At 41.4% G+C, this 24,977-nt stretch overlaps 2 protein-coding genes across 2 annotated transcripts; one reads left to right on the plus strand and one right to left on the minus strand.

Annotated features, from left to right (window-relative positions):
- Positions 1 to 376, minus strand: LOC122514398 (fructose-bisphosphate aldolase-like). The gene has a single exon (XM_043631191.1). The coding sequence runs from the start codon at positions 313 to 315 to the stop codon at positions 58 to 60; it is 258 nt and encodes an 85-aa protein (XP_043487126.1). The 5' UTR covers positions 316 to 376; the 3' UTR covers positions 1 to 57.
- Positions 377 to 7,505: 7,129 nt separating this feature from the next.
- LOC122514400 (fatty acid synthase-like) lies at positions 7,506 to 12,622 on the plus strand. Its single transcript, XM_043631194.1, has 11 exons — positions 7,506 to 7,724; positions 7,810 to 7,905; positions 8,174 to 8,393; positions 8,488 to 8,648; positions 8,734 to 9,051; positions 9,127 to 9,432; positions 9,505 to 9,725; positions 9,789 to 10,063; positions 10,129 to 10,574; positions 12,219 to 12,455; positions 12,563 to 12,622. The coding sequence occupies exons 1-11, from the start codon at positions 7,506 to 7,508 to the stop codon at positions 12,620 to 12,622; spliced, it is 2,559 nt and encodes an 852-aa protein (XP_043487129.1).
- The last annotated feature ends 12,355 nt before the right edge of the window (positions 12,623 to 24,977 follow it).

Below are 24,977 nucleotides of genomic sequence, written 5' to 3' on the forward strand. Positions count from 1 at the left end.
ATATGATTCACAATGAATTAGTATAGCATTAATAATAAATACTACTTGCCAATTTCTTTAATATGCATGATTCGCTACGAAAAGTGCAGCACCGCCGGCAGCACATGTGACACCTCCCGCGTACTTGCTAAGTGCCGATTCGCTGTTGGCCTTAGTCCTCTTGATAAGTTCTTCCTGTCCAGCTGTTACTTGATCGGTTTTGCCTGCCCAAGCGCGAAGAACGGAAGCCTGAAGAGCACGACTGTAACTAAAGGTCAATGACCAAGGTTTCTTATCTAGGAACTTGTTGACAACGAGCAAGATCGTGATCACCATCGGGAAGGATTTCGGGCTCAGCAATCGGTACGATTCTTGCGCTCTGAGAAATTGAAGCGTAACGAGCGAGAAAATTTGCGTTTTCTAAAATAGCGAGCTTGCTAGGCGTATCCTTTGTAATTTTAAGAACTCATCTCCACTTAGCGAGATGGTAGCCATCCTTTTTGTATTGGATGCAACGTGCTTGGAGGTCGTCTAATCCTAGAGTCGTAAATTCATCGTTTGTAGCAAAGAGTAGCACGACACCCTTATCAACTTTGATGCCAGGAATGATGTTACGTTGTTTCAAAAATTCCACGAATGGCGTACCGTAATTAGCCTTCTGATATAGAGAGATTTGTATTTATAGAATGTAAAGCATAGCGGATAATGTAGTTTTTAATGTAAAAAATATTTAAAAAAAATTGACTTTTATTTCTGCAGAAACTCAATGCAGTTATATTTAATAGAATATAAATCCTTATTAGAACCATATGAAAAATATATCTTAAATATATATGTTACCGTCAAAGCCGGAAATCTGCCATTGGTAGCAGTTCCTAGGCACAGGCAACAATGCAAAGCGCCTTTAGAAAAAGTCGGAAACCTGAGAATTCTTACAGCTTTTCCACAGCATTGAACATAATATTTTGGTATTCTATAGAATATCAAATTACTATTTAAGCAACGTTAAAAAGAATGCATTATCGGTTACAGGCACAGCAACATACGGAAAAAACAACCCATTACTCGCACCCATACACACACACCACAAAGGCGATCGGCTGATAAAGCGAGCTGAAAGGAAGTATTATAAAGGGAGCTACTTCTATTGATTTTTTGGCTTGTAAGCCAGTTAAAAAGGTCCAAATTTCTGAATTTTAGGTAAGAATTCGAAAATTTGATCTAAGGGTAAATAGACGACGCTTAACCGAACGGTGCTTATTCTTTTGCAACAAAATGTGTAGTTTCTGAAAAAATGGTAAAAAAGGGTAAAAATGGCCTATTTCTTAGAATCTAAGAATTTAATCGAAAAAAAATTTAAACAAAAGTTGTAGAGAATTAACATATACATAAAAAATGTTCTAAAGATTATTTTCGTATCTGCAAAAATAAACGAGAAATATTAAAAAAAATAATTGTAGAGTGGGGCGCAAAGTTCCGCCTTTTCGATGACTTTTACACGCGAGCGGGCTAGTGTGCGTGAGAGCGTCAGTGTGTACTAATACACAAACGAAGGATCTTCAGTAATCTTCGGGTCTTTCGGCCTTAAATGCAAGTGCGACTGAAAGAAGAAACCGATATTTCCGGTATTTTTGTCTTAGCCGTCGATTGTTGAGCGTTCTGTATACGAGTGCGAGTTAGACAAAATACAGATATTTCTCTCTTTTTATTTTGTTATTCTCTGTAGCGAGCATTTTACGTTTTGGCCATCGAGTGTAGAGCGTTCTAAATATCTATATATATTGGCGTATAAGCGTGGCGTTTTTAAATCGAATCTTAATGCTTATGGCACGCTGTTTCTTTATTTATTGTCAAAAATAATGAACCTTGAATAAAAAAAACAATAATTTATTTTAACAGAAACTACTATTATTTAGTCGAGAGTAAGAATAATGAATTAATTTGTGTCTCTTCTTCTTCTTCTTCATTCTTTAATTAAGGCAAATTGCCTGTTTCGTAACGACGTTTTTCTGCCTATTACACTGTTAAATTGTCGCACCATCGTTTTTGTTGGCGCCCCGTGCTTCTGCGGCCAACCGGTGACTTACCATGTGCAATTCTGACAATTCTTCCGTTGTCCATTCTGTTAATGTGTTCGTTCCATTCTTTTTTTTTTTAGTATCCATTCGTTAATGTTCTCTACTTTGCATGTTCTTTTTATCTTCACTTCTCTCTCGGTCCAGTAGTGTTCTTCCAACTATTCTGCGAAGAACTAACATTTCGGTTGTATCTAGTAACTGTTTCGTTTTCGCTGTGTCTGGTCGAGTTTCTGCGGTATATGACATAATAGGTCTTACCGTTGCCTTGTAGATTTTTGCTTTGGTCTCTATGTCCATGTTTTTGTTTCTCCATATTGTGTCATTCAAACAACCCGCTGTTCTGGATGCCTTCATTGTCTGTTCTCTTACCTCTGCTTTAACATCACCATATCCTGAGATTTCTATTCCTAGGTACTTAAATCTCATTTCCTGCTGAATAACCTTCCCTTCAATTTCCAGTTTGCACCTTAACAGGGTCTTTGACGTCGTCATGCATTTAGTTTTCTGGGCCGATATTTTCATATTGAATGATTTTGCTATGCAGTTAAATCGGTGTAGTAGACGTTGTAGATCATCCTCATTTTCGGCCACTAATACAGCGTCATCAGCATAGCATAGGATGGTTATTTCTTCGTTGCCCATTTTATATCCTTTTACCAGTCTTACATTTCTTATTATTTCGTCCATAATGATGTTAAAAAGCAGGGGACTTAAGAAATCCCCTTGTCGGATACCACGACCTGCATCAATCGGTTCAGTAAAGGCACCATTTATCTTTGCTTGGATCTTATTGTTTTTATAGATGTTCTCTATGGTCTTGATAAGATTATTCGGAATTTGCCGGTTATAAAGGAGGTGTATAACATCCTTTAACTGCGCACGGTCGAATGCCTTTTCCAAATCAATGAAACATACATATGCTGGTCGTTTCTATTCAATTGATTTTTCTGTTATCTGTCTTATGATGAAAACCGCGTCTGTTCACGATCTGCTTGATCTGAATCCCTGTTGTTCGTCTTTAAGATTCGTTAAGCTGTTAATTTTGTTCGTTATAACCTTTGTTGTTAGTTTCAATGAAGTGTTTAAAAGATTTATTCCCCTGTAATTTGTAGGTAGTTTTTTGTCTCCTTTTTTAAACATAACTATAGTTGTGCTAGTTCGCCATTCGTCAGGTATTTTGTGTTAGCATAGTATTTTTTGGATTAGGAATGTTAATTGTTGTGTGAGACGTTCGTCACCATATTTTAGTAACTCGTTTGGGATGCCATCTTGCCCTGAGATCTTCCTATTCTTTAGTTTTCGAATAGCTGTTTCTTAATCACTGGACTCAATTTGTATGTCGCTTTTAGTTATTATTTCTGGCGTATTTAGTTCCGCTTGAGGTTCTTCTGATTTATAGAGCTCTGTTAGATAGTTAATCAAATTTTCTTTTGTGATCTGATTTGTTTCGATCATTTCGTTAACCTTCTTTCTTTGATTTCTAATAAATCGCCAGATTTGTTTTTGGAGTCCACAGAAGTCACACTCCATTCTTTTCGAAAAAATCTCCCAATAATGTTGCTTTGTTTGCCTTACTAATGTCGCTGTTTGATTCGGGATTCGTCTATACATTTCGTATGATTCAGGTGTTCGTAATGTCATTTAGTTAAGGTATGCTATTTTCTTTTTTTTGCATATTTCCTTAATCTCTGGGCGGAAACAAGGAGTTTTGATCATTCTAGGCCGGTTTTTTACAGTTCGTGTTCCCAGGGCTTCATATGCAGCTTCTAAAATGTTGGTTCTTAGTTTCTTCCAGGCTGTGTTTATATTATCTTCTTCTTTTATTGGGTTTTTTTCGATTTTTTCTTTCAACCTGTTCTCGTATAGTTGTTTAGTTGATACGTTCCATAGTGACTCAATGTTTACTTTTGGTTCTTGAGTTGCTCGGGCAAGGTTGCTTTGGGGTTTAAACTTCATTCTTATTTTTGCTAGTAGCAGGCTATGATCGCTTTCTACATTCGCGGAATTTAACGTCTTGATATCTAGTATTTGGCGTGGTTGGACGTATCTATTGGTAACAATGTAATCAATTGTGGACCTGAAGCCTCTGGTGTTAATGTGTGTGAGTTTATATTGATCTTTGTGGTTGTAAATTGTATTGTTAATCCTAAGCTCGTTAAATGTGCACAATTGTGTCATCAGTTCTCCATTATCATTTAACACATTTTCGTTGAAACTTTGTTTAATTCCAGGTATTATTTCATTTCCGATGCGGGCGTTAAAATCTCCAAGGATTATCATTTGTTTGTAACTTGGTAATGATCCGACTATATTTTATAGTTGGTCGTAGAAGGCTTCTTTTTCTTCTTTTGGTTTGTTATCTTCGGGTGCATAAATTGACACTATATTTAATTTTTAGGCATCTGTTTTCATTTTTACCACTAATATTCGTGAAGATATGTAATCACACTCTTGTATGTTGTTTTTATATTTCTTGGATACTGCGATGGCTACCCCTTCTTTTGCCTTGATTTGTTTTTCTACACCACTATAGATCACTAAGTAGTCGTCGTATTGCATTTGTCCTTTGCCTTTCTTTTTGGTTTCTTGTAAGGCGCATATATCAATTTGATTATCTTTCAATTCATTTATGGTTTCTTGGTCTTTATTATTAAATGACTTGATGTTCCAGGTATCCAGACGCATTATGTGTTCTTTTGTCCAGTTCTTTGTCCTTTTTCATGCTTAGTTCGTCATCTGTGAATCCGTCTTATTCAGAGGCAATATTTCGTTTCTGTGAGCAAACTTTTATTTTTTACGTTGGGTAGGGAGCTAGCCTGATCCAACAACCTTCCTCCTTTTCCCGGGCTTAGGACCGGCAACATGATCGCTGATCTCGATCATGCAGGCGGAGTTAATTGTTATTGTAAATTGTTATTATTTCTATTTGAAAATATCATATGTATCCTGAATCGTTCTAATGCAACCTTCTCCTTACAATCTAACTAATTATTGTTAAGATCTTGAATAAATCTTCAAGTAAAGCTAGTAACAAATGTTATTTAGAATATATTGAAATAGGTATCCTCAATCGTTTATCCTATAGTTCAAACGGAAATATATTTCTTATATAAAAAACAATTAGAAGCCAAAGGTCATCGGATTCCGTGGGAAAGATTTCCTTTAAATGAAAGTACAATGACAATGTTTCATACGTAAAAGCATTTAATTTGCTAATTCAATGGCATAAATAAATATTTAAGCATAATTTAACAGTGCAGTTAAACCAAGAAAATTTTAAATAAAAATCTTTTGAGTTACAAAGAGTACTTGTTTTGAAATTGTTTTATCTTGTTCTTTTTATGAGATTTCCATTAACCAATTGTTATTCTTACTTTTTGAAAATTTTATACGTATCCTGAATCGTTCTAATGGAACCTTCTTCTTACAATCTAATTAATAATTGTTAAGATCTTGAAAATATCTTGAAGTCAAGCTAGTAATTAATGTTATTTAGAATATAATGAAATAGGTATCTGAAATCGTTTATCCTGTAGTTCAAACGGAAATATATTTCTTATATAAGAATCAATTAGAAGTCAAACGTCATCGGATTCCGTGGGAAAGATTTCTTTTAAACTAAAGTAGAATAACAATGCTTCATACGTAAAAGCATTTAATTTGCTAATTCAATGGCATAAATTAACATTTAAGCATAATTTAACAGTGCAGTTAAACCAAGAAAATTTTAAATAAAAATCTCTCGAGTTACAAAGAGTACTTGTGTTGAAATTGTTTTATCTTGTTCTTTTTATGAGATTCCCATTAACCAATTGTTATTCTTACTCCTTGAAAATCTCATACGTATCTTGAATCGTTCTAATGCAACCTTCTTCTTACCATCTCATTTTATTATTGTTAAAATCTAGAAAAAATTTTCAAATCTAGCTTTTAATAAATGTTCTTTGGAATATAATGAAATAGGAATCTCGAATCGTTTACCTTATAGATCATAAGGAAATATCTTTTTTATATAAAAAAAATTAGAAATCAAAAGACATCGGATTCCGTGGGAAAGATATCTTTTATACAATACGGCATTGACAATGCAGCATAATGCATAGTAAACAAATTTAAATTTCATAACTAAATCGCATAATTAACAATTTAAATGACACTTATTCGATTGGCTATATAAACAGCGATTTCAATGAATAGCTTTATTTGTCATACGAATAAGTGGTTGATTGTGTTGCTCGTGCTGATACATTTTGCAAATATGAATTTAGAAGGCTTGGACGATAGTGCAGTGATAATCTCTGGAATATCTGGAAAATTTCCAAAGAGTAACAATATCAATGATTTAAGGGAAAATCTAAAAAATGGAGAAGATTGCGTATCTGCGGGTCATACAAGATTTAAATTAGGTAAGAATATGCTTAATTTGTTTTTGTACAGAAATAAAATGTAATAATGTGCGTTATTTTTGATTCATTAAATTATTATTTATTAGGTCATTCGTGTAATGTATCATCGCGTCTAGGGCTCATCTCTAATTTAACGAAATTCGATAACGTTTTTTTTGGAATTAATGCAATTCAAGCAAAATATCTTACGCCAGAAGTAAGAATGGCATTGGAAGTTACGTTTGAAGCGATCATTGATGCTGGAATAAATCCTGTAGAATTACGGAACAAGAAAACCAATGTTTACGGAGTATTGAGTTTATATGAGTCAGATTGTTATTCAATGAAAGATAAAACTCAAGTAAGTAAATAAAATGATCTAATGGATTTAATTTAAAGGTAAAATCATTCTATGTGCAATTGTTTTTATCTTTTTTATTTTCATTATAGTTGGAAGGATATAATCTACTGGGGACTTGCCGTGGTTTGCTAGCAAACCGGATCTCGTTTTGTATGGGTTTAACTGGCTCAAGCTGCACTATCGATTCAACCAACACATCAGGTTCATTAGCGATTCAAAAAGCGTACGATGCTATAAAAGCTGGAGATTGCGATTACGCTATTGTTAGTGGAGGAATCTTAAGCTTACTTCCCCAAACATCTTACCAACTGTATGATTTAGGTAAAATAAGACTATACTAGGTATAATTAATTCCAATTCTTGCGTGTAAAGACAAAAAGGCAATTTTTTTTATATTTTTTTCTTTCAATGATAATTAAAGGTCTTAGAACAGCAAGTTAAATATTTTCGTAATTTATAAATAATTTTCTGTTTTATGCATTCTATTATTTAGGTTTAATGTCAACAGACGGGGTAAATAGATCTTTTGATAAGAAAGCGTCTGGATTCACGAGAAGCGACTCGATAGGAACCATTTTCCTTCAAAGAGCCGAAAATGCAAAGCGAGTTTATGCCGAGGTCGTTAATCTTTCTGTTAAGTACACTGAGGCAATTCCAAGAAACACGTGTCTATTTCCCACAGCTGAATTTCAGGCTCAAATAATGAAACAGACATTGAAACACTGCGGTCTAAAACCAAGCGACGTAACTTACATCGAGGCTGATGGTACAGCAATCAAAGCAATGGATCTCGAAGAATTAAAGGCAATAGATCTTGTTTATGGTCAAGATCGAAGTCTTTCTAATCCTCTTTTAATAGGATCTGTTAAGTCAAACATTGGTAACGCTTATAATAATAATGCAATAAATTCGATAATCAAGGTAAATTTACTGAAAAGACAAAATTAAATATAAAACAACGCTAATTTAGTTTAATATTTTACATTTGTTTATTTTTTATTTCTAGGTACTAATTTCTATGGAGACTGAAGTTATACCTCCGAATCTTCATTATTCTGAGCCTTCAGAAGAGGCCCAATGCCTTCAGGATGGACGCGTAAAAGTAATTACAGAACCAACACCTTGGATGGGTTGTTACGCTGCAGTTAACACAGCCGCTTTAAACGGTTCCTTCTCTCACATTATCCTAAAACGTCATTCAAAGAAGAAGCAAAGATGAAAACTTTCACCAAATAATATGCAACGACTTTTTGTAGCTTCTTGTCGTACTCAGGAAATGATATCGTCGATATTTGATATTGTAAGATATTTATTTTACGACCGAACTGATTAGGCAAACAGATCGTGAATTAAATTCTATTTGTGTTTAGTTAAATTCGAGAAAAGGAGATGATGAATTGGCTCAATTAATTACTGATATTACTGAGAAACCATTTTCCAATTCTCTGTATTCTGGGTATACACTAATTCCAGATTTTGAAGCAGCTGATTCAGAGCAATCGATAGAAATTGTTCAAGCTAATTTGTCAGCTCAATCTCGAGAGATCTGGTTCGTATTTTCGGGGATGGGATCACAATGGATCGGAATGGGTACTACAAATTTTATATTTAAATAATTAAGAAAATGTTACATCTCTCTCTCTCTCTCTCTCTCGTATATATTAAATGTAAAATTCTCTTTTAGGTGAATCACTAATGAAAATTCCAATCTTTGCCGAAGCAATAAAAAAATGTGATGTAGTTTTAAGACCTCGAGGTTACGATATTGTGCATATACTATGCGATAAAAATCCAACAATATACGATAATATTATAAATTGCTTTCTGGGAATAGCAGCAATACAAGTAATAATATATCTAATGTTTCCCCTTCAGCAGTGTTTATCTTTTCTTTTTTTTAAATGAATAATTTCGGATAATTGTTACGTAGATTGGTCTGGTAGATACTCTATATGCTGTTGGTGTGAAACTGAATTACATGATCGGGCATTCTGTTGGTGAGCTGGGTTGTTCTTACGCAGATGGTTGCTTTACTGCTGAGGAAATGATTTTAAGCGCTCTTTCACGTGGTTTGGCTTCAGTAGAAAGTGATTTGATACACGGAACGATGGCCGCAGTTGGTCTCGGTTACTATCAGTTGAGTCATTTCTGTCCTGAAAACATTGATATTGCTTGTCATAATGGACCCGACAGTTCTACCATAAGTGGACCTACCGAGTCTATAAAAGCTTTTGTAAAAGAATTACAGGTAATGATTAGGAGATATTTTTTGATAAACATTAAAAATATTAAAATTTTGAAACTATACTTATTTTTTCTTTAGAGTAAAGGAATATTTGCTAAAACCGTGCCGACTAGTAATATTGCTTTTCATAGTCGGTACATTTCTCCAGCTGGTCCAAAGTTGTTAGAATATTTAAAAAAAGTCATCTCTCATCCAAAACATCGCAGTAAACGTTGGCTATGCACGTCTATTCCGAAAAATGAGTGGCATTTAATGAAAGCTCACCTTTCTTCACCAGAATATCATACGAATAATCTCCTTTCTCCTGTCTTATTCGAAGAAATATTAACAATGTTACCAAAAAACGCTATAACGATTGAAATTTCTCCCCATGGACTTTTACAGGTTTATTTGTTGGAATAAATATTTTAATACAGTTTTTTTAAATTAAATAACCTAATACTTTTCATTTATTAGGCAATTTTAAGAAAATCATTGGACAGTGGTTGCATTAATTTATCATTAACAAAACGAGGCCATAAGGACAATACAACTTTTATTTTATCCACATTAGGAAAGCTTTATAATCTTGGATTTCCAATTACGCCAGGAAAGCTCTATCCGAGAGTTCCTTATCCTGTTTCCAGAGAAACCCCATCTATTTCTCCTCTTGTTCGATGGGAGCACAGTTCTGATTGGTAAGTACAAAATAGACTTTTTTCAAATGGATGCTATAAACATTTATTGTGTATGTTTGACAGGCACGTTGAAAGTGGTACATTTTGGGAAACTCAACAAATAGAAGAACTGGTAGATTTGGAATCAGATAAATACAAGTTTTTAGGAAATTTTAAAATAAACGGCAATGTTATCATTTCTTCAGCTGTCTATTTAAAGTTGGTTGTGAATATGTACTCGAATTTAATACCGAATAAGGCTAATAACTCTTTTATACTCGAGAACATTATTATTCACAATAAATTACTAGAAGTACCTAGAAATGGCAAAATTCATTTAATTATTATGATATTTATAGGTATAAATAGCAATCCTATAAATATAATATTTGAAAACAATATTTGGAATAATGTAAATTTTCAGGTTCAGGAAAATTTGAAGTAAAAACTAAAGATGAAATTATGATAGCTTCTGGAACTATTCGCTTAGCAGAAACACAGAAGGAAGATATTCCAGAAATCATTTTACTAAAAGAAGAAACGAAAATTTTAGACGAAGAAAATATTTACTCTAATCTACTTTTACATGGTTACCAGTATGAAGAATCTTACAAAATTATTAGCCACCTTTCTACATCGTGTTCCAATGGAACGCTTAAATGGAGCAGAGACTGGAGGTTATTGTTAGAAGGATTAGTTCAAGTACATATTATCAGCAGTAGGAATAAAAATATGTTAGTACCGAGTAGGATACAGAAACTCGTCATCGACATGGAAAAATTAACAGAAAAAATCATAGGAAACTATGGTAAGAATTTGAAACCTAATATTAACTTACTCGTGATTATTAAGATACAATATAGACCAAAAGTACAAAAACTCTTCAAATTCTTTACCACGTAAATAAAAACTAAAATAAATGTGAAGAATCTTAAGAGCATTTTTGGACTAAAAATAAATAAATTTTAATTTTCTTTGTTTACAATCAAAGAATAAAAAAATAAAATTAATATTATTTAAAAATTATGCTTTCATAATACATTATTTATGACTTTCCTTAACAATAATAATCTGTAGCAATTTTTTAACGTATAAGTACTAACATTTACAATTAGGAAATGTTACAATAGACAATTTGTTAAAACAAAAATGTCTAGTAGACAGAAGTTATACGTATATTTTTTTTCAAACGACATAAAAATAGTTTTTACACCAAATATGCTCGTACATCAAACTTGTTATATTACTAATGATCACTTATTTAAATCGTGTTTATAAATGTTTTGACAAAAAATAATGTAATGTATCCTAGTTTAAACAAACTATATGAACTAGACTGATTTTTTTTCGTAGCTTTACGATGAAGTTTGAAAAACGGGCAAACGTAATTGCTTGCCCCGGAATTGCAATGAGTGGAATCCAATTTAAAGAAATAATATTTAAAAACAGGAATTGGAAAATTGTCGCGGATGAACTTCGGTTTATCCAGAATATCAATAAAACAAAGATGGATATCGACGACGTTTAAACGCAGTACTAGGATTAATTTCCAAAAATATTAGCATGAACAGTGAAGAAAAGATATTGTTAACGAATGAGTCAAAAAAGAAAAATGAGAATATTTTGGATTTTCTCGAGAATATCATAAAAGGACGAGGAAAATTTCAATATAAAATTAATTGCTAGAGAGTTGCTCTATAAGACAATTCATGAAAATTATATTTTAACGATTATAAATAACGCGCATTATACCGATGTAAGAAGACTTATTAGTACTCTCGGTAAAGAATCATTTTTATTGACAATCATTGAAACAAAAGAGGAAGATAATGCGATTTCTGTATTAACAAATGTGGGATTAAACATCGTCCTGAAAATAAAAATTGCTCTCTGTCGTACAGCTCTTCTTTTACATAAAGAAAGAAATTTAGGAAAAACTGTTGTCGTTAGGAACCACGAAAACTGTTTAGATAGGTTAAAAATCTGCTTACAAGACACAAAATACGACAATGTTATATTTGTGGTTAACACTATTATCGATAATGATATTTGAGATACTTCGAGATATAAAAGGAGAACCGCGTATTAAAAACTTCAAATTTTTGATCTACAAGATGCTAAGTCACCGAAATTCTCACTTTAAAATGAATTCTATGAATCACAAATAAAACTTAATCTTCGTGAAAAGTTATTAGCCCCAAACGGGGTATGAGGCACATACAGATGGATTCCATTGCGAGTAAAGTCTACTTCTTCTATGCGTTGGCAAGCGAAAATTAATAAATCAGGCTCATTAGTATGGATTGAAAAATTATCATTGATTAAAGAAAAAAATAATAGGATGGTGAAAGTTAAATGTTCTGCATTTGACTTAGGTGCATACGAATATTGGTTGAAAAAATGATGTCAGCCTAGAATCACAGATATCTATTACAGAATATTCAGGGACAGATGAGAAAGGTCGTAGAGTAATGGGACTAGTTGATAATTTTACTATAAGTAATGAAATTTCAGCCGATCCAGATTTACTTGGATTATTCCAGACACTATGAGCTTCGAAGATGCTTCAACAATTCCCCAAGCATATTTAGCAGCTTTCGCATTTTGCATTCGGATACTTGGAGGTTTAAAAAAATTAAATCTGTGCTAGTACATTATGGTGCTAGTGACGTAGGACAGGCTCTCATAAATTTATCCTTATCTTATAATTTTGATGTTTACACTACTTACGAAACGGATGCAGAAAAACGGGTGATCGAGTCGTTGCGACCAAGTTTACCAAAGTCTAATATTATCAAAATTGAAACTATACAATTAATATTATGAATATTACAAAGGCAAAGGTTTTGATTTTGTAGTTGCAAACTATTCCATCTAAGACGATATGGAAAGTTGTTTGGACATTGTTAAAAATATAAAACATTTGGTAATGATTACGATTTTAAAGGGCCTAATTACAATCCATTACTACTATCTAATTTAATACGGTTCATAAGTGTATATAGTTACTGTTTACAAGACCTTATTAAGTTACCACAAAAAAGAGAGAGTTAGCGGAATTGATGAGAAAAGCTCTACAAACGGGTTTAATAAAACCAATTATATCACGAAGAATTATGATTCAGGGAGCAACAGAAGAAAGAAAAATTAAGGCTTGTGAGCGTTACGGAAAATTAATTAATTATGTATAAGCTTTATGAAATAATACGTTCGATTTGTTGACAATATAATACGAATGTATTTTTTACAGGTTTTAGTCAACTTGCAAGAAGAAAAAAAATTCTAACTTAATTCCTCAACTTTTCTTTCATAGCGATAAATGCTACCTCGTTATCGACGGTTTTAATATCTTTGGAAAAGTACTGATCGAATGGATGATCGAACAAGGAGCTAGAAAATTTATCATTGTTTCTAATATGTCAAAACAAAGTAACGAAAATTTGGTCCTTAAATGGCGCGAATATGGAGCAACGATCATTGTTCGACAATAAATTGACTTAAACAATGCCACAAGCTTTGACAAAATATTTAAAGAAGCTTTAACTATAGGTCTAACTCGATGGTATATTCGATTTACAGAGAACGAAGATAGATTCGTCAATTTCTTCGTTAAAGTATTTTAAAGTTACTGAAATACTCGATAAATATAGTAGAAAGCACTGTCAATCACACGTAAAATTCTTCATTTTCCCTCGCTCGACTTAGACGAAGATAGCTTAAGAGACACTAATGTGGAAAAATTATGCAAAAAAGAAAAGAATCTTCCCTGCATGGTTTATTTATATTATTGCCTAATTTTGTGGGAAATACACTAGCTGAGACCAAATTCAAAAATTTATATAACAAAGATGTCATGGTATAAACGACTTAATGCTATACTTTGCACAGATTCTTCAGTAATCGCTGCTCGCCAAATATTAAAATAATTCCCCAAATGACAACGAGAAAAATATCTTTGTTAGGGAGACCGACAACGAGGTAATTAATTTTATTTTTATGTCAATAATGACATTATCTATTTTTTGTTTCGATCAAATCTCTTAAGATAGAATAATTGTTATAATTTTCTCTGGTAGATAATTAAATTATTATATATATATATATATTGCTATTATTTTTATTGCAAGTTTTATATCTCATTAATTATGACTGTGTTTAAAATTTTTAGCAACGAATTATGACGGGAATCCACAAGAAAAGGAAAAACGGCAATTCAAACAATATCTTTTAACTATGATTAAAAATTCTGTAAAATTATACAAGAGTTATGTAAGTTTCGTTGAGTATACGCTTACCTAATTTTAATAAGTCTCTTCTCTTTCACGTTGTTTCTTCTTTCTATATGCAAATTTTGTAACTTGGTTTGGAAAAGATAATAATGATATCGTATATGAAACAAAATATGAAATGAAATATCGAAATATGAAACGTTAAAAGTGTACTTTTTAAGAATAAAATTATATTAGTATATAGTAAAATTACATTGTTTCTCGACGTTTATGGGTTCTTTTCGCCTCTTTTTGACTTAGTTATTCTCTTGTTTTACGAAACACATTTTCCACTAACGTATACGTATATACACATAGTTTTGTCCAAAAACACAAGAGTTTTCAGCGACTGGATTACTCTCGAAATGCAGAAGGGATAATTTAGTCATGCGACATAAGGCTATGAAGGAATGTCCTTAAATAATAATCTAAAACAGCTAGACATAGCGATAAGGAAGCATCGCAGTACAGTGATAAAAACAAAGGAGCACAGCGATTCTTTTGTAAAAGCGCCTTCGTTCTTCTAGCGCGCGTTCTCCCACCACTTCATTAGGCCAATCATATGCATCGACAGCTACGGTATTTGTCTTTTCGGCATTGGCCCGCACTTTGCATCGCATTTTTCTATAAAAGCTTTGTGTTCTCGCGCTTCGTCATATTCTACACACGATAACTGCGAGCGATCACTTCGAAGAGAGCTACACTTCTGCGCAACGAAGATATCAGCGAAGCACTACAAGCCACAAAGGAAAAAGGCACACGTGGTCAGAATTCTATTCTGCCTTTGATATATCATCACCTTTGATAGCTGCTGATAAGCAAGCTAACTCAACATTCATCGACATCTGTATACTTTAACCAGGGTTTTATGCCGAAAGGCTTTTCCCTGACGGCCAAATAAAGTATACTTTTCAGTACTGACTGGGCTCAAAAACATATATTTTAATTTATTTCACCTATCCTTATTCCTAACGAATAAACTATTTCCAACATTTACATTTGAAGGCATTTTTTACGACAAGAAAAACCATTGGAGTACCGATTCAAGGCGTCGGTCGATCAACAAGGTTATTTGATCATTCTCAAACTTACTTAAACTTTAATATTGTTTCGTCCAAAGTCATTTTTTTTATCCTCTACGCTCGATATTTTCCTCTTCAAATAGTCACGTAATCAAGGAAAGGTTTATTATTACCACAAAAGAACCAAATAAAAAACACAGATGTATGCATTTATGTACGCACGGAAGAAGTTATACTCCTATGGCATACCAAAACATAATATCAAATAATATATTTAAAAAAATTTAAAAACATTCTGTATTTTCAATGTTAATATAATAGTGTAGAAAATTAAAGGTTTAATAAGCAGATAGCAGACATATTTAAAATGAAAAATACTCATATTAAAAATAAATTTTATAAATCGTTAAAAACACGCACGTGTTTTTAATTCTCATGTCTAAATACGCACTTGTTTTAAATTAAAATTTTTCTTAGGTTACTAATATTTTTCTTAGGTTTAGAAATCCGCCTAGTTAATAACTAGCTGGTCAAAAGCCCAGACTAAAAGGAGGATTTGAGCGTGATGCTAGAAACCTACCCTCGGTAAAAAAATAAAGCGCTCTTAGAAGAATTAAAAATGTAGTCTCGTATAGGACAGAAAATAATAATGACGACATAGCAAGGAGAAAATAGGAATACGAAAGAAATGGTAAATAAAAACGTTTAAAATAGGATGCTGGAATGTAACTTCATAGACATTAAAGACCAGGAAGTACTAGGGGAAATAGAAAAACACAGACTAGATATCTGTGCTTTTCCCAAACCAAAAAAAAAGGCAAGTGAAACATCAAATATGGAAAGTACATCTGTTCAAATAGCAAAAAGAAACAAAAATGAAAGAGCCACCTCAAGAGTGAGCCTACTGGTACACGAGAAAGTCGAAATAACGTATTAGAGTCTGTTTGGGAACGAGCGTTCCCAACTGAAGGCGCCACCCACGACAGTTATCGCGCGATGAAGACACTCCTCGTTCCCTAGCGACTATTGAAGACTCGCCGTAAGCCGGCTTCTCCGGCAGCAATTACAATCGAAGTTTCTTACGCGTACAACGTGCTAACCGGAAAAAATCTCAGTTTGCTCATTGTCGATCTCATACCATTTGTTTGACCACTCAAGGGATTAATACAATCTCAAAGCCTTGCTCAAGGGATAAATACAATGCAGAACCTTTCTTAAGCCGTCTCACTCTACTAAAAACCGACTTTTCACCCGGCTCACTTACGGTAACATGTGACAACCACCTGTTTGTAACTGAAATATTTAAAATTAAACATTCTATTGTAAAGCGCTCGGCGAATATCTCACTTTTTTTTTTATCCTCAACAATTGGTCCTTCGAACCGGATCGAGCATTTACGATTGCTAATTATACAAAGCAGTGTGAAGTTCGTGTAGTGGCGGTGTAATATATTAAATGGCGGTCGCTGCATGGAAGAAGAGAAGTTAAGTTTAACAGGGGTAACGGGAGAAACAGGAGCGCGGGTTAGGGCAGCTATTGCCGATAGGTTGGATGAGTGGGTTGAAAGGCCGCACTCCAAGGTACGACCTTTCACACCACTCAACTGATGACCGAACATGGTTGCTTCCCTGCGTTCCTTTGTAGAATAGGAAGGCGATATCTCCGCAGTGCTTTCAACTGCGGAGCGGATGTAGATGACGCTGACCACACCCTGGTCGACTGCCCTGCTGGTGAGTGAGCGGGACGATCTTGCTGGGGACTTGGGGGGGGTGCATTTCTCCCTCTCCGGCATACTCAGGGCATCCTTGGATATCTTGGGGGGGTTGGAGCATTCCGGTCTTTCGCGGGCGTGTGATGAGAGCGAAAGAGAATGCTGAGAGAGAGAGAACGGGGGTTGCGTGCGGCGCCGCAGAGGAGACTTGCTCCTAGGCGGCCCCCCCGGGCGAGACTTCGCGTGCCTGGGGCGACGAATGGCTAACGGCTGTGCGTCGATTCCCCCTCATTGAATGGAGTTACTTGTATATTACTAGAGTGCAAGAACTGTGTGTTAATACGGTGTGAGAGTGGTGTGGGCCTGACCGAAATATTGTTTATTGTAAGGTCAGGCCAGGAGTGAGTGTGTAATCTGCGTCTCCAGTTGTAACTGTTGAGTGCGCCTAAGTATGAGAGATTGCGCCTCCGGGGAGGAAACTCTACCGTTGAGTGCGCTGGATGTAGGAGTGTGTATGTTGCGGGAGAAAGCGCGGAAAAGTTCCGACGGGCTTATTAGGGGAGAGGCACATAGGTAATTTGAAAGTACAGACTGTGCGTTGCGCCTGCCTCTTCTCGCGCGGGAGACTCTGCACCAGGTGGGTTTTTAGTCGGTAAGAATCCGACACTCCCTTGAGTACCGGGCTCAAGGGGCCTATGAAGGTTTTCCCCCTGACGAAAAAAAAAAAAAAAAAAAAAAAAAGGGTTGCGTCAGGGTTGCGTCAGGATTGCGTCAGGGTTCCCCCCCGTGGGTAGGGGGTAGTAGAATACTCCCACATATTCCCTGCTTGTCGTAAGAGGCGACTAAAGGGATGGAGGTATGAATGGTGTGTGATTGTTCTCTGCGTGGCTATCCTACCTTTAATTGTCTATCCCCTCTTTTCTATTCTTTCTTTGCCTCTTGCTTCTTTCTTTTCCTTCCTTTCCGACTGGCTTGTGCCAACAAATTTATAAAAAAAAATTATGAAGAGGCACGAAGTCAGTTTGTCTATGTGTGGTTCGGATGTCCACACACCGGCGGTGTTAGGTGGTGGTGTAGCAGGCCACCCTCCGTCGTCATCATGTCTGCTATGGATCGAGGGTAGGCGACCCGGCCCCGATCCTAGAAAAATGCATCGGGAAGTTGTTCGCAGGTAGGCGACCTGGCCTGCGAACCGACGTATGCTACAGGAAGAGAAGACGGAAAATTCGACTCTCCAGCGGTCGGTTCCATAAGGAAATGGGCGAGGCCGATGGCCTACTCCTCGTCGTCCGAGGAGGAGGTTATCGACCTCACACAACCTGGACGGTGATCCATCCAGACCGTCCACGGTTCAGCTGGAATCAGGGAGTCCTGATCCAGAAACTGTTGGATCATGCCGCAGAGGCCGAGGCCAGGCGTAAGCGATGCGGTAATATAAAGGGCGAGATCTCTGGTCAGATGAAAATCTGTCATCTGGAGATCGCAAACATCGCCAGGGAGTTACAGGCTCGTAATGCCACGAGCTGTGGCCCCGATGTTAGGGAGGCCCTGGACCAACTACGGGCGGAGACGAGGGCCACAATGCCAGGCTGAAGCACCTGGAGGAGGAATGTTCGCGCCTAAGACGCGAACTTAAAAGAAAGGATGCGCTCCTGGAAAATGAAATCGGGAGGGGGAGCAAACGTCCCACCTGGACCCAACGCTGGGGTGGGACCCATACGGCTGCGCCAAACACCAGAAACCAGGAGAGACTGACTGCGGCCAGGAACGCAGAGGGGAGTCTGGATGGCGGGGCAACGGCTAGGATCCTTACGGAACTGGCGAGGGCTGTCGTTGCCATCCAGGAGGACATCAGAGGGATGAAGCAGGGGAGGTGGCACGTACGCACAGGTTGCAGCTAGGCAACGGGTTGCCCCTCCGACGGCTACTGCGACACCGCCGGTTCTGTCCCGGACAGGATGGGTTTACGGTCGTCCAAAGAAGGGGCAGGGCTGTGATACCTGCTGGGGGGCCCTTGCCGGCACAACCAGGCGCTGGAAAGGTTGCCCCCCCCACTGGGAATCCTCAGAAAAGGAAGAAAAAGAAGAAGAAGACAAGCCAAGAGGACCAGGGAGACCACGCAGTCTCCTTGACCTGCGAGGAGGAGCCTCCTACCTGGAGGCTCTCAAAAAGTTGGAAGGGAATATAAACCTTGAAACCATAGGTGTCAAGGGACTTGCTTACAGAAGGGGCCTCACGGCTCCTTCATTTGGGAGGTTCGCGGCAAGGACGCCCAAACAAAGGCGGACAGGTCGCGAGGCGATGAGGGGGGTCCCTCCCTGAGGCCAAAATTTTGAGGCCTCAGAGGACCTCCCCATCAGGTTGGAGGGTTTGTACCCAACAACCACCCTCACCGCGATTAGGTGCGCCTTGTTGGAGGGGAGGTCGGGCATTGACCCGAACCTAATTACCATGGGGGAAATCCGACCGGGCAGGGGTGGCCGCTACGAGGCCACGGTGGTGGCACCAAGACGGCCCTTGCCCGGGCGGCTATAGACAAAGGAAACATTCTGGTTGGGTGGGGGAGAGTGCGGGTCTTCCCTGTTCGACCCAGGCCCCTGAGATGCCACAGGTGTCTCGCAAGGGGCCACGTTGCGGCCTTTTGCCCGGCACCTTCCGCGAGAACGGACGTTGTTTCCGGTGTGGTGAGGCCGGGACACGTCGCTCGCGAGTGTGGGGCCGGCCCCAAGTGTCCGGTCTGTGCGGAGGCGGGTCGCCCCAGACCTCGCACAGGGCGGGTTCCTGGGAGTGCCCACTGGGCCTCCCATTAGACGCAGGGAACAGATGCTGGTGGTCGCGGACAAAAACGCCGCGCCAGTGCGAGTGAGTGATGTACCGGCCGACAATAGTGCGGGACCGAGTGTGGGACCTAGTGCGGGCCCAGCGATCGATGCAATGGAGGTTGAGCAGGCGGCTGCCTCCTCCCATGCAGACTTAATACTATTTAGAGTAAAATGGCGGTGATCCAAGTCACCTCAACCATGCGCGTAGGGCCCAGGATCTGCTGGGCCAGCGAATGAGGGAGGTTGAGGCGGACATCGCCATAATATCGGAACCGTGGTGGGTTCCCCCTGGGGATGAGAAATGGCTCTCATCCCTGGGGGGTCGCCCCTCGCCGCGATTCTCGTGAGCAAAGGCGGAGGAACCTGCAGCCTAGTGCGCAGGGGTTTGTTTTTTGTGGCCGCTAAATGGGGGGACTCGCTGGTAGTCTCTGTCTACTTTCCCCCAGCGAGGATATCAGTAATTTTGTAGACTCCTGATGAGCTCGAAGAGCTCTTAGGATCATTTCCCACGCTTCCAGCGTTGGTTGCCGGAGACTTTAATGCCCGGTCCACAGTTGGGATCCGGAAGGCAGAAGTAACCTAAGGGGTGAGTTGCTCTGCATGTGGGCCAATAGGTCGAACCTAAGCCTGGGCAACCAGGTTGGCCACCCCACGTGCGTTCGGCCGCAAGGGTCGAGCGTTAGACCTTACGTGGGGATCTCCGACAGCCATCGTCCGCTTATCGGATTGGAGGGTGGATGAGGCCGAGTCCCTTCGGACCACCTGTATGTTATATTTAACTATAGGCGGAGGCTGGCAGGCTTCCGAAGCCTTTGCTCTAGGGAGAGAATTTTTCCTAGGTGGGATACGAGGGCTGTGGACGAGGATAGGCTCGCCGCAGCCCTCGTATCCGCCGACTGGACACGGAAACATGGTGCCAGTGGGGAAGACTTAGTGCGGTGGTTGACTGTTCCTTGGTCAGGGCATGTGACTTTGGTATGCCTCGGGTCAGAACAGGAGTGAACCGGTGAGTGTGGTGCCGTGGTGGTCTCGGGAGATTGCCGCCCTTAGGAGGGAGGCAATGCTCTCGAGAAGAAGGCTTCAAAGGGCTCGACGCAGCGGCGACCTGGCTAGGATAGGGGAGTGCCTACACAGCAGGAGGGAGGCCAAGAGGGGTTTGGTCCGTGCTATCAGAGGGCCAAGGCTTCGGCCTGGAGGGACTTCCTCACTACCATCGAGGAAGATCCCTGGGGGAGGCCATAGAAGCTTGTGATGAACAAGCTTAGAGCTCGGGTCTCCCCCCCCTTACTGAGGCACTGGACCCCTCTCTGGGCCACAACCATCGAACCGTTTCCGAGGGACGGCCAACCAGTGTCCCCGAACGAAGACCTGCGGGACCTGGCTGGGGGGGGTGCTGCCGGAAGAGGTGCGCAGGGCCGCTACCAAGATTGGCCTTGGAAGGGCACCAGGCCCTGATGGTGTGCCGGGCTGGTGTGAAAAAGGCTGCTGACATCTGCAGCGGGACTGGCTCGCTGCTTCTCTGACCTCTTGAGGAACGGCGTGTTCCCGGAGCGCTGGAAGAGGGCCGGGCTGGTCCTCATAAGAAAGAGGACTGGGGAGGACAATCTCACCGGGTTCATTCAGGCCCATATGCCTGCTGGATGAGGTGGGGAAGTTATTCGAGAGAGTGATCGTCTCCAGGGAGCGAGTTTTCGGAACTTAGAAGTGTACTATCGCCAGCCAACATGGCTTCAGGGTGGGCCATATCCACCCTTGGGGCCGTTGGGGTCAAACGTTATATACAGGAGTGCGTGAGTGAGGGACGGGTTGGTGTCCTAGTGTTGTTGGACATTGCCAACGCGTTTAACTCGCTCCCTGGATGACCGTTATAACTCCATGAGAGGTGTGGCTTCCCCACCCATCGTTAATATTACTAAGGACTTTTTAGGAATAGGCTCCTGTCCTTTATAGGAGGACAGGGCACTCTACATAACGTAAGCGTGACGTGTGGGGTCCCACAGGGTTCTGTCCTGGGCCCCACACTGTGGAACATCGCCTACGACCGGGTCCTCCGTGTCCCGCTGCCGGGGGGGTCTCGTGTCGTCTGCTATGCGGATGACACGGCCCTCCTGTCAGCGGGGCGGGACCCGCTAGTGCGATGTTAGCGGCGAGAGGGACCTCGAGGTCCTAGTGGAATGAGATAGAGAGTTTGGGCCTTAAAGTGGCGCCGCACAAAACGGAGGCGATGGCCTTCCTGCCTCTGCCTTCCGCAGACGCAGGATTGCTCCCCCCTGTGATCAGACTCAGGGGGTTTGTATTGCGGTTAAGCCCAGCGTGAAATACTGGGCATAGTATTGATCAGACTGTCATTTAGGCCCCACTTCGAGGCCTTAATTCCTAGAGTGCAGGGGATCCTTCGGTCCATTGGGAAGGATCCTTCCGAACCTTCACGGACCGAGGGAAAAGAAGACGCCTCTACTGCAGCGTGATCCACTCCGTGCTCCTTTATGGTGCTCCGGTGTGGTGGCGCGCTGTTGTGGAAGATCAGAGGGTCAGGCGGGCTGTTCGGGCCCTGCAAAGAAGGGTAGCAATCAGGGGTGTTCGCGATAGAAGGTGTCCTTCCATGCGGCAATGATGGTCGCGGGGATTATTCCCCTCGACCATCTGGCGCCGCAGCTGGCGGACGTTTACGCAGCGGTCCGGGAAGCGGAGGATCCCGTTTCCCCTAGGACAAGGGCCGTGCTGGGCGCTATTGCCAAGAGGAGGGCAATTGCCTCATGGAAGGAAGAAGAAGTAAGTCTCGTTGGCGCAATTGGAGCAACGGGGGTGCGGGTGAGGCGGCCATCGCTTCCAGGTTGGATGAGTGGGTTGGAAAGGCCGTTTTCTTTGGAAACGACCTTCCACACCACTCAGCTGATGACTGGCCATGGCTGCTTTCCCGCGTACCTATACGGTATCAGGAAGGCAGACTCCCCGCGGTGTTTTCACTGCGATGCGGGGAACGATGATGCCGATCACACCCTGATTGAGTGCCCTGCGTGGATGAATGAGAGGGCCTCCTTGGTCAGGGAACTGGGGGGGGTGCAGCTCACTCTCCCCGGGATAGTCGGGCGATCCCTGGATACCCCGGGGGGGGGCTGCATTCCAGTCCTTTCAGGACTAGTTTATGAGGCCAAGGAGGAGCTGAAAGAGAGAAAGGGAGAAGTTTGTGCGTAACAGAAGAAGGATGAGCTAGGCCGCGTAGGAGAGTAGCTCCTAGGCGGCCCCCCCGGGCGAGGCTCCGGACGCTTTGGCGGCGACTGGCCGGTCTAGTGCGCCGCTTTCCCCTGAGGAGATGATGAGGCATGCAGCATGGGTTGTATGAACCCGACCACTGCATCATGGGATGGATGGTCGGGTTAGGTGTATATAGTATACATAGTAGGTTTAGGTTGCGCCCCACCGTGGGGTGCAACAACTTAATTATAAGATGTATAGAGTGTGAGTGAAGGAGAGAAGCCTGGAAAACACCGCCAGGCTCATCGGGGTGGGAGCGGGTGAAGGTGCAGTAGCACGGTTTCCGCCCCCCCCACCCAACGAAAGAATGATGAATTGCACCAGGTGGGTTTTTAGTAGTCGGTAGGAATCCGACACTCCCTTGAGTACCGGGCTCAAGGGGCCTATGAAGGTTTTCCCCTGACGAAAAAAAAAAAAAAAAAAAAAAAAAAAAGGTTGCGTCAGGGTTGCGTCAGGTTGCGTCAGGGTTGCGTCAGGGTTGCGTCAGGGTTGCGTCAGGGTGCGTCAGGGTTGCGTCAGGGTCCGAAGTGTGGGAGGGAGACCCACACGGTCGGTGGATTGGTGGTGAGAGAGCAGCCACCCGCCGTCGTCAGCCGCAACTGCTTATGGATCGAGGGTAGGCGACCCGGCCCCGATCCGGATGATGTTTTCGGGAAGTTATTCGCGGGTATGCGACCTGGCCCGCGAAGTGACAAAGTGCCAGGAAGTCAGAGGGAGGGAGTCGACACTGTATCGGTCGGATCCATGCGGAAGGGCGAGGCAGATGGCCTACTCCACGTCGTCCGAAGAAGAGGTGATCGACCTCACCAACGTGGAGGGAGCCACTACAGATGTTACATCAGTCTCCAGTATGGAAAAGGGGAGACTTCTGAGCTCATTTTGGAGCATCAGCTAGGGCCGAGGCCAGGAGGAAAATAGGTGGGAAACATAAGGGGGACATCTCAGAAAATGAAGAGGTGAACTATATATAGGCGATATCGCCAGGGAGTTGCTAGCCCGAGATAGAGCTAATAGCGGCTCGGATATCAAGGAAAAGCTAGAACAATTACGCGCAGAGACCAGAGCCACGACAACCGGCTGAAAGGTCGAGGAAGAGTGCGCGCGACTGAGAAGGAAAGAAAACGGAAGGATGCGCTCTCGAAAAAGCTTCGAATAAAGTCGGCAGCGGTAACCCCCCAGCTGCATTAACAAGCTACAGCCACACGGACTCAGCCTTCCGTGGAGGGAAGGCTCGTTGCGGCTAGGAAGGAGGAGACCGGGGAAAGCGGGGCGACATCAAGGATGTTAGCGGAGCTAACAAAATCGATTGTCGCCATACAAAAAGAGATGAAAGAACTAAAGGGGGAGCGGGGCTCGTACGCTCAGATCGCCGGCTCGACCGCGGTTGCCACCTCGTCGGGTAACACACACCGCGCCACTGGCACCCCCCCAGACAGGGATGGGTTTTGTGGAGGGTAGAAGGAAGGGCAGGACTCCTGTTCCCGCTGGTGACTCATCGTGTGCGGGCGGGGGGATGGAGGAGGATAGTTCCTTCTGCTCGACCACACGCGGAGGGAGGGGGTGTCGTCACGAGGGAGAACAAAAAAGAGGAAAAAGAAGAATAGGAAAGAAGAGGCCAGAAGAATCAGAGAGACGGCGGCAGTCTCCGGACCTGCGAGGGAGGGCCTCGTACCTAAAGGCCCTTCAGAAGTAGAGGAGAAGGTGAGTCTCGAGGACATGGCGTCAGCGACTCGCGGTATAGAAGGGGCCTGACGGGCTCTTCTTTGGGAGGTCCGAGAGAAGGACGCCAATACAAAGGCGGATAAAAATAGCGAGGCGATGAGGGGGGTCCTCCCTGAGGCAAAATCGCAAGGCCTCAGAGGACTGCCCCAATTAGACTGGTGGGGGTTACCCAACTACCACCCTGACAAGCGGTTAAGTGCGGGTTGCTGGGGGGTAGATCGGGGGTCGACCCCAATCTATCTCCATGGGAGAAATTCGCCTGGGCAGGGGCGGCCGTTGAGACCACCGTTGTGGCTCCGACGGCCCTTGCCCAGGCGGCTAGAGAGAAGGGGGCCATTGCAGTTGGATGGGGGAAGGGTGCGAGTCTTCCCCATGCAGGCCTAGGCCGTTAAGGTGCCATAGGTGCTTGGCAAGGGGTCATGTGGCGGCCTCTTGCCCGGCTCCCAGTGCTAGACTCAACGTGTGCTTTAAAT

This window comes from Polistes fuscatus, unplaced genomic scaffold, assembly GCF_010416935.1.
Source record: "Polistes fuscatus isolate 324 unplaced genomic scaffold, CU_Pfus_HIC Scaffold144, whole genome shotgun sequence".
Classification (NCBI taxonomy): domain Eukaryota; kingdom Metazoa; phylum Arthropoda; class Insecta; order Hymenoptera; family Vespidae; genus Polistes; species Polistes fuscatus.